At 33.1% G+C, this 10,436-nt stretch overlaps 1 protein-coding gene across 1 annotated transcript; it reads left to right on the forward strand.

The window, feature by feature from the left end:
- Positions 1-319: 319 nt before the first annotated feature.
- Positions 320-10,231, forward strand: LOC114179190 (endoplasmic reticulum-Golgi intermediate compartment protein 3-like). Its single transcript, XM_028065432.1, has 13 exons — positions 320-631; positions 1,375-1,448; positions 1,700-1,783; positions 1,941-2,021; positions 3,883-3,963; positions 5,382-5,474; positions 5,820-5,999; positions 6,131-6,198; positions 7,249-7,300; positions 7,605-7,658; positions 7,746-7,832; positions 9,256-9,322; positions 9,674-10,231. Exons 1-13 carry the CDS (start codon positions 490-492, stop codon positions 9,763-9,765), a joined length of 1,155 nt encoding a protein of 384 aa, XP_027921233.1. The 5' UTR covers positions 320-489; the 3' UTR covers positions 9,766-10,231.
- Positions 10,232-10,436: the final 205 nt, after the last annotated feature.

Genomic DNA, 10,436 nt, shown 5'->3' on the forward strand with positions numbered 1-10,436 from the left:
TATAAAAGTAACAAGTAATGTGAAATTTGTACCTTGAAACAACAACCAATATTCAGAGATTCGTTTTTCACCAATGAAGCAAACATATTTTAAGAAACGAAAAATCAGTTAATACGCTATTTGTGGTTGTTAAACGTAAATTCAAAAAGTTCTTTTTATCCACTTTGAGACAGCCGTAATAAGTTAAATGTAATTTTGAGAATTAATTTCCAAATTTAAAATGTTCAATTTATAGTAATCAGTTAAAATTTTTTACCAATCGTTCAAATTTTTTTATGGAAAATAAAAGGGGTTTTAGACGGCATGTTTGACTAAATTGACCTTGAATAGGAGGTCATATGATCCCGTGTTTGTTTCGGTCTTTCCTCATTCTTCAACAACCCATTCCTTCCCCACGCGCCATTCTCCGGCCACCGTTGGTGACGGAGCGCCGTTCATAGTATAATATTCTCTGAAAGGTGGGTGCTTGTGAGGTTTCGGCGACCATCCATGGATAAAGTCTTCAACAGGCTCCGCAATTTGGACGCTTACCCAAAGGTCAATGAAGATTTTTATAGCCGCACGCTCGCCGGCGGCGTCGTCACCGTCGTTTCCGCGGCTGTCATGCTCTTTCTCTTCTTTTCCGAGCTAAGTATGTGACCTGCATCTCCTATTTTTGTATTTCTTTTCCTTCAAATTTTTGTTGATTGTTGGAGTTTTGACTTGTTTTTGTTGGGTGGTTCGGAAAGGTGGGAAATTTTAAAGTGGGGGATTTTATTTTCGGGTGTTAAGAAAATTGTGTTAATTTGTTTGTCCTGCGCTCGGCAATTTTGTTGCATTGAGCTGAATTTGTAATGTATTTTCATTGAGTGGTGAGGGAACTTAGGAATTAGGAAAGGGAAGATTTCTGTCTAGGTGGAACGATAGTTTTTTTTTTTTTTTTTTCATCTTCTTCCTCTTCCGACCATTTTCCATATTTATAAAAGATTGATGGTTGATAGTTGAGAGTTCCAAGGCAATAAGGACCTAGATCCATTGATTCATTAATGTAATTGATGATATGTTTAGGATTTCCGTAAAGGAGGGTTTGTTTGGGCTTTCATTTGGGTGCACTGATTCATGTCGCAGAAAATATTCTGATAATATAATCCAGATATGTATGACAGGAGTAATGTTCTAAATTATTGGCACAAATCAGTGATGATTGCTATTTAACTATTGCTAGTTTTATTAGGGATAAAAGGAATAGACCCAGTCATAGAAAAAAATTGAGTGATATTAAATGAGCTAGCTTGGCTTTTCTCTGAATGATTACTTTGTTGCCTGGATATGTGCATGTGACCGTTATCTTTCCCATTAAAGTTCAATAATATTATCTATTACCTTTGATTGCAGATTTATATCTCTACACAGTTACAGAGAGTACGCTTTTGGTGGATACTTCAAGAGGAGATACCTTGCACATCAATGTAATTATTGTTGTTATTTGCTGTATAACTTTTTTCAGTTTTATTCAGATCTTCATATTCCAAGTCCAATCTATGAATCATTTATTTGTTTGGTGATTTTCTGTCGATACAACTTGTATAGGTGCCATATTTCTTGTTTGATTGGCCTTGTACCTTCATATATCCTCTAAGTCTTCAAGCATTAGCCATCTTAATATTAACTTTACCTTTTAATACTAAAAATTTAACTCATTTTTCCCATTGAAATGCAGTTTGATGTCACTTTTCCTGCTGTTCGATGTTCAATACTCAGTTTAGATGCAATGGATATTAGTGGGGAGCAGCACCTTGACATAGTATGTTCTGCTTACATTAGCATCTTATCAATTAATTTTCAGTTCCTGTAATTCTAACTGCATATTTACACTTCTTTATCTATCATTTCCCTAGTCTCATGTTTATACCATTGTTAGTTATTAAACATTATTCACACTGTACTATTTCTATTTGCAGCGACATAATATAGTGAAGAAAAGAATTGATGGTAATGGTAGTGTGATAGAAGAGAGGAAGGATGGAATTGGTGCACCAAAGGTTAGCTGAAATACCCTGGCTCTTTTTTACTTCACATTTGTTGATTGCTTTGTGTTTGTCATAGAATTTGATCTATTTGACTCTTAACTTGCCGTTACACTATTTGTCATTTACTTTTAAAGGTGGCAACATACATCTTGTGTGTTTTTAAGCTTGAACTCAATATCTATGTTCAAATGAGTGCAGCATCTAACTAAAGAGTTTTTCAAATACACGAATTGTTAGTTCACTATAACAGTAGTGATTATTGGTGTGATTGCAAGGTACCTACACAGCTCAGAGACAGGTTTTTTTCCACAACTACATGTCTAGCTATACTATATGGTGGTGAATGCTGTTAAAAGGACAGCATGAGAAAAAGGGTGGGAAAAGCAGAAATGAGAATGTTAAGATGGATGTGTGGTCATACAAGAAAGGACATAATAAGAAATGACTATATACAAGGAAAGATTGGTGTAACACCCATTGAGGGACCAAAATAGACATCGGAGGAAATCATTAAGGGATCTTTGGCTAAATAATGTTCTTGAAGCTTTAGTTTAACTGAATTGAGTAGTAGTAGTGTGGTCTGATATATGTAGCTGACCTCATCTAGTGGGTTAAGGCTTTGTTGTTGTTTTATAGCATTGAATATTGGGGTTTTAAGAGAAAAGTGTTGTTGAGATCAGAATGTTGAGGTAAATGAGTGGATATACAAGAAAGGAGAAAATTGGGAGAAAGTTTTAGTAGCAAGCACCTATTGAGAAGATGACTAAACCTAGCCGAAGGTGGTATGAAAATATAGGAAAAGTTAATCAAATGGAAGATAGTCCAGCTAAAAGTTATAAAGGATGATTGATGATAACTTTAGGAGACACCATGATAAAAGATTGTACATTAAATGATTTTATTGAAAATTTAGTTTTTGGTAGATCCTGAGGCTCAGTTCATAGATTGTGCTGTGAGATAAGGCCACCTTATTTATAATTGTGTTGTCTTCTAATACAAATTAAGAGGAATTATTGTTAATAGAAATGCTAGCCTGAAACATTTCATACTTTTGTAGTATTAGAGAACCATGTTAGCTATGTCTTAATATTTTGCACTGAGCTGCTTGGAAATGAAAGGCCTTGCACTTGTGTTTCTTATATTTATAGGGATGACTAGTAGAATAAAGGTTCTGACCTGTTAAATCCTTCATGCTAGCTATCAACTTTGTAAAGTTCAGACATTTAATGTGAAAGTACTTTAAAATGAATACAAGCTTCGTTACTCAAGGCAGGAATAGAATATGGATGATAGCATGATTGTTGCATATTAATGAATGAAGCTCTTACAGACTTTTATGTGGGATCTTGAGTTTCTGTTGGAAAAAGTACCTTTAGACTGGATGGTTGTAATGTAACTGGTAATTCATTGTTCAAAAAAGACTACTTGGGTTGGATTTGGTTTGGCATTGTTCTTCTGCGTCTCTGTGATCATTTTTCTTGTAGATTGCTTTTCCAGCATTACGTTTGTTCTCCCAAGTCAATAATGTCATTTTTAATGCTTAGTGGTTATAGGAAGTAGAAGGTTCTCTGGTTTGAATTGTTTTATAATTTGATTTTGATCTGGGTATTATACACAGTAATGACTTGTATATATTTATATTTGGTCGCCTGTTGTGTTTGCCTTGATGAGATTTTATTTTTGGATCTTGGTTCCTACCTCTTGAATTCATTACCAATGATGGCTGGCATAAAAAATTAAAGTCAACTGTTGTAAATGTCTATATACCCCTTGTTTCTACTAAGTTTTTATGTTTTTCATTTCGAAGACAAAGGTCACTGTTCATGTATAAAGAGTTTTCATTCCTGTTTCCTGTATATCTTTTTTGTTCCAGATTGAGAGACCCTTACAAAAACATGGTGGCAGACTTGGACATGATGAGAAGTATTGTGGTTCATGTTTTGGTGCGGAAGAGGTACCTTTGACCATTTACTATACTTAAATTAGCTCATGTTTCTTATAGTTTTTGTAACTTTAACATGTTTTGGTTTCAATGTGGTGACTGTCAAAGTGTTAATGTTCAGTAGTTTTTTTTTTTTTTTAAATTGTGTTAAAGTCTTAAAGATTTTATGAAAAAAGAAGGGAGAAATTAGCTATCAAGGGTTGTGGTGACATAATTGGGTGAGATTTGACTATAAAAAATGTTTTGGATCTAAACTAGGTAATCTAGGGTGAAGAGTGTCCTCAAGGTTCTAGGTAGTTTTTGATGCCCTATCATATGAGGTTCGAAAAGGCTCATGCCTCATCACAAGAAAGACATTAAAAGACCATAAGTGTTTTAACCTCACTTTATCCCAGTTTTTGTATGGGAGTATCCAACTAATACTCATAACTTATAAAATATCTAACTATTACCTGTGTGATAATTTTTGTGCATTGATCTACTTTTTGTATAAAGTATTGTCAACCTTAGATAACAGTGTTCAAGCCCTGGTCTAATATATATGGGAAAATACAGTTTATGACTTTACATGATTAGATAATATAGTGGGGAAAAGGCTTAACTATGTTTTTGGCATCTGAAGGGTGAATTCAGTTTTGGTCTTCAAAATTTTAAAACAAATAATTTTAGTCCCTCAAATTTAGTGCTAAGGGTCTAAAACACACACACATATATTATTATTTTTTTTCAAATTTAAGTGAATAAAGTGATATATATGTTTTTTTTTTAATTTGGGAGATAAAAACTTGTTTGACCATAAGTTCTAGGGTTTAAAAATTTAGTTAAACTTATTTTATACATTAATTGTGTTTTTTGTGTTGTAGTTTTCTCATCAGTAACAGTTTTTCCTTTATTCAATTTCTGTTCCATGCCTTTTATTGTATGTCATCAAAGTTCTTATGTTTGTTAAGTTGAAAAAAATAGAAAGATATACTATTTCTGTGCTTATTCTTAAACACCAAAATTATCTTCACTGTTCGTTTTCAGTAACAATGTCTATAACAATGATAAATCCTAATAATACTCTTTTGTTAAATGTATTTATATTGTAGAAAATGGTAAGCTGGTCCTACTGTTTATGGTGTTACATTGTTGGGATGATGCTGGTTAAATATTTTTGGTTTGACTAACACAGTAGTATTTTTATGGAATGATCCCAGAATCTATGGGTAACTGAAGTTTGAGTATGTAATATGCTGTCTAAACTCATACTATTTTTAAGTGAAATTTAATATCATCATTGATGCTTTCATTTGAGTAGATTAATATGGTGTCTAAACTTATATTTTACTGTGTATTTGTACACTTTAATTTCAGTGCAACTTGTACTCTCCAATGGTTTAGTGATTTCTTTTATGTCTATGGTTTCTCTCTTGTTCATTCTCATGCAGTCAGATGAACACTGTTGTAATTCTTGTGAAGAAGTGCGTGAAGCATATAGGAAAAAGGGGTGGGCTCTGACAAATATGGATTTGATTGATCAGGTTGGTTTGATACTCTCTTTCTATTACACAATAAGTACTAGCATTTTCTGTGGATTCAAATGCCACACTTGTGAGGTTTTACTTGTTTTATGTATGTTGTTGCTTGAAGCACATTTATTATAATTTATGAAAACTTCCAGATGCAATGAGGAGGCTAACAACAGGAATGAGAAGGCTTCGCTGTACCTTATTCTATAGATCCTTGATCCATTATATAGCATGTATCGGAGTTCTTGGCTGATGAAATCCGACATTTATGTTAATTATACTGGATTTGTGTACTTTGTTCTCATGTTTGAATTTGTAGGAGGTATACTACATTCTGATGCTTTGGTTTTGTTTTAGTGTCAAAGAGAAGGTTATGTGCAAAGGGTAAGGGATGAAGAAGGTGAAGGATGCAATATTCAAGGATCTCTTGAAGTTAATAAAGTGGCTGGAAATTTTCATTTTGCAACCGGGAAAAGCTTTCTTCAGTCTGCTGTATTTCTTGCTGATCTTCTTGCTTTACAGGATAATCATTATAATGTAAGACTGAACTGTTTTTAGTTATCCTTTGCCTGAATTATTTATCATATTTTGAAAACTTTGATATATTTTTTATGATTTTCCTTTCCTTGTAATCTCGTGGTTGATTTTCAAAATATGATGCGATGCAGATAAGCCATCGGATCAACAAATTAAGTTTTGGTCACCATTTCCCTGGATTGGTAAATCCTCTTGACGGGTAATTTTCTTCTCCAGCAGATACCTTTATTTTCTGGTGTCAAGGATGGACATGGGCATGAGTTTTAACATACTGAGATTTGTAAAAATTTGAATCTAATGCTATAGAATGAGATTCTAAAGTAAATTACTTTTCCCCTCTATTATTAAAACTTAATCAAGTTTCCATTTAAAAGACTATAACTTGTAAAAGCACAATAATTTGTTTTCAGTCACTGTGAAGCATGTTTCCTCACATTGCAATTTGCAAGGCACTAAAATGAAATGTATGAGTTTTTTTATTCTCCCAAATGGCCTTTTGAAATCTTCAAAAATAATAAACAACCAGATTGTTTTCCAGATTTGATGACTAAGCCATAACTTCATGTATAGGGTAGGCCAAATGTCATTTGTTTGTTACCCTTATTCAACCCTATTGTTGAGAACAAGTAGCATTCAAATGTTTGGAGATTAGCCTTTTACTCGGCTATTGAATAAATGTGTTTTTCCCATTCTCTCAACATATAGAGCTGAAACCAGGGTACCAGACTTTTGATTGTAAAATATCCATTGTCTTAGAAGTTATAACTGCACTACAATACATCTATTATGCTTTGTCTTGAAATTGTAAACTCTGACTTTTGTATTAGTAGGTTTGTATTGAAAATACAAAATACAATGGAAGGGGTGAGAACTCTTAACTATGATATACCTGAAATTTGAAGTAACTATTGGCCACTCACATGCAATACATTTTAAGGACCAACTCTACCTAAAATTTAAGCTGTTTAAGATTGGTTTTACATCTACAATACACATACAGACAAACTTCAATTTTCATATTTTGTTACAATGAAGCCTTGCGATGAGCTTTTTTTGCAGAAGCAGCAAATTGTTAATTTATTTTTCATCTTTTCTTTACTCTCTGAGCATTTAAGTTGACCATGATTGCAAAATTTTGTGATGTATTATTCTCATCAAATGATAGTCATTTGAAAAAACCGTGCCTAAATTTTTCTTCCTTTAATCGTTTGAAGTCTCCTAAATTTGTTCTCCTTCCAATCCTTTGCAGGGTAAAGTGGGTGCAAGGACCAACTCATGGCATGTACCAGTATTTTATAAAGGTTAGTTATGTATCTGTAATTATGTTATTATCCGAAACTCTCTAATACGTGCACTTCTTATGAGATGAAATTGCATTTTCTCCTTTTTTTTTTTCTTTTTCTTTTAGTATACTGCATTTACAAACTCTAGTCTATTCTAGTATTTGTCTTGCCAAAACTACGAGAAAACCAGCAAAAACATTTAGAATATTTGCTTCAAAATTGTTGCATCATTTATGCTTTCTTCTAACTGCTTGAATATTGTGCATGCAATTATGCTCTGGCTTGATACCTGTTTGGGCATCTATGTGTGTACACATTGCAGGTGGTCCCTACAATATACACAGACATTAGAGGTCGTGTTATCCATTCAAATCAGGTATTTTTAATATTATGAACATACTGTCATTTCACGATTCATTGGATAGTGCCTACGTAGCATAACATAATAAATGTTATTGCACAGTATTCCGTGACTGAGCATTTCAAGAGTTCAGAGCTGGGTGTTGCAGTTCCTGGAGTTTTCTTCTTTTATGACATATCTCCAATCAAGGTAAAATTGCCTAATTTTTCTAGCAAATTGCATATAATGTTGATGTCTTTTCTGCTTCCCTTGACTGGACTCGAAGTTGTGTTTTTCTGCTTTAGTTTGATACAGCCAGGCATGCATAAGTCTCTGTTTTTCCTGTATTGTAAGATAACCTTTTAAGCATTTCCTCATATAGTGAATGGGTGTATTGTGCCCTGTTTTGCATTTTTGCTGCTTGTCTCTATCTAAAATTGTTACTATAGATTCAAAAGGACACAAGCCGATAATTTTATAAGTAGTCCCCCCTTCAGATCCAGCATAGAGTTTATTTTCTTCCATAATTATTGTAGTCACGAAGGAGTTTGGAACTGTTAAGCCTTATCCATCTCCATTGTAATCAAATTCAAAATCAACACTTAAACTTAAAAACTTTGGACCAATACTTGATCTCTAAAACTTCACATACCGAATATAATTTTTTCAAAATCTTGTCACTATGTAAAACAACTTAAAAACACCGCTAGGGTCTAAGTGTAGGGAAACAGGAAGAAAATGCAAGATTTTGTATTTAGCTAGTTTTCTTTTCTTCGTTTTTTTATCAGCTTGTATTTAACTATTGATTGTTCTGATTTGTTTCTCTGGAGGTGCGAAGTTGTTACATTGATAGGATGACCTGGAAGAAAATGTAAATGGGAATATTTTGATAGGATGAAAACAATGTGCAGTGTCTTTGTGTAGACACACAATTAGACGCTGCGAAATAAAAGCACCTGCACAAGTCAAAACTTCATTTGTTCATTGTACATAATTTGCAAACAGTATCGATTTCTTGAACCTAAGATACTGATTTACATGTTTTTCTGGTTGAGTTATCAATGAGCGCAAGATATTCAGAGTCAATTTGTGGCCCTAACTGAATTCAGATATCTTGAGGATTTTGATCCCTTTCCTACATTAGTGATAATTTATTAGGGTTGCAAAGAGTTGTTGTTAGAGGTGTCATTAGGTCAAGTTATGGTATTATTAATACAAGTTCTTGTCAGGTAATTCTAAGACTAATAATAATCCGAATATTCTTGGCACTAACAGCTATTGAAAGTGAAGCCTTCTTCTACCTTAAACACATAATGTGAGTTACTTGGAAACAAGTATACAAGTCAAAGCTTACAGGGCGTGACTAATCCTAAAAATATCTACATGAGTTGATATAAATATAATGCTTTTGCAAGTTACAATCGGGTTGATATGATTGATATTGGTATTTTATTTATAATTGTCCCATAATTATGATACATTCTGCTGATTCAACATAAATATGTATCCATTATCTTTTAGTTGCGTGGAGGATATCCAAGAACCCAACTTCATAGTTCTGTTGAAGCATATTGTAGTGCAAGTTAAAAGAAGAAGCGTATTGGATCTTAAATTGATTTGTTTTATGTTGCAGGTCAACTTTAAAGAGGAGCATATTCCATTCTTACATTTCCTAACCAATATTTGTGCAATTATTGGAGGTAATTCCTTGTTCTTGCTATCCTCTCATTACAGGGAAAGATAACGGTGATAAATTAATTTCTTATCAACTTTCATCATATGGTTAAAAATCATGAACTTTTCTACTAATCATTTCAAAGCTATATCTAAAGTGATTTCTGATTAGTTGACGGCATATAAATTATCTTTACACTAACACAATGTATCAAAGTTAAGCTCTGAATGAAAAATACTGTAATTCATAGCCAGTATGAGCTAGGTACTACTTGAACTTAATGCTTTTTCTATTCAGAATCCACTTGTCTACATCAGGGACATCTATGTTTTTATGACGCAACTGATTAAAAATTCATTTCAACCTTTCTGCACAGGTGTATTTACCGTTGCAGGGATCATAGATTCATCAATATATTATGGTCAGAGAACAATCAAGAAGAAGATGGAGCTTGGAAAATATAGATGATTTGGTCACATTCTGCATGAAGAATCTTCTTTTGATGTATACTTGGTTTGGTGGTGCATTGAGTATAGTTTGTAACGTGGTAGCGTATGCACATGATGCCAAGGGTTAAGCAGAGCCGTAGATTCAGTTGATGCATGAAGTGTATTTTTGGATCATGATTTTTCATTCGGGTGTAGCAATTTAATTTCAGTTGCTACTTTGGTGGCTTTTTAATAGTACAGGATGAAGATGAGGAATGCAGAGAGTTTATTGGGAACTTTATAGTATTTTTGCTCCATGGTGCATGAAATGGTTGATTATGCATAACATACGGTTCTTGTATTGCTATCACAGCTATATTGTAATCTTTGGCAATATTTTCATTAACTGAAGAATTTGAAACTGTTAAGTTAGGATTTGAATCTTTTGTCACGTTTCGTATCTACTTATTTAATGTTCAGGATTCAAGGGAAGCAATGCTATTTTATATGAATGAGAAATGTTTCAAATGCTTCTAATAGCTAGCAACCCTCTCATATAAAATTTGACTTAGTTATATTCATGGTCTATTTAGTTTAGATTGTGAATGCTTGTTTCTTCAGTTTTCTGGGTTAATTTAAGTTTCTTCATTCTTTAAAATTGAACAACTTCCATGTAGCCATTTCTCATTATTTAAAACCTCCATTTTTAAT

This window comes from Vigna unguiculata, chromosome 3 (genome assembly GCF_004118075.2).
Source record: "Vigna unguiculata cultivar IT97K-499-35 chromosome 3, ASM411807v1, whole genome shotgun sequence".
Classification (NCBI taxonomy): domain Eukaryota; kingdom Viridiplantae; phylum Streptophyta; class Magnoliopsida; order Fabales; family Fabaceae; genus Vigna; species Vigna unguiculata.

Excerpts from the sequence above, each read along its gene's own strand:
- LOC114179190 (XM_028065432.1), top strand. The coding sequence starts at position 490 with ATGGATAAAGTCTTCAACAGGCTCCGCAATTTGGACGCTTACCCAAAG. Across the intron at positions 2,022-3,882 it reads ATGGAATTGGTGCACCAAAG|ATTGAGAGACCCTTACAAAA; the intron begins GTTAGCTGAAAT and ends TTTTTGTTCCAG. Across the intron at positions 3,964-5,381 it reads CATGTTTTGGTGCGGAAGAG|TCAGATGAACACTGTTGTAA; the intron begins GTACCTTTGACC and ends ATTCTCATGCAG.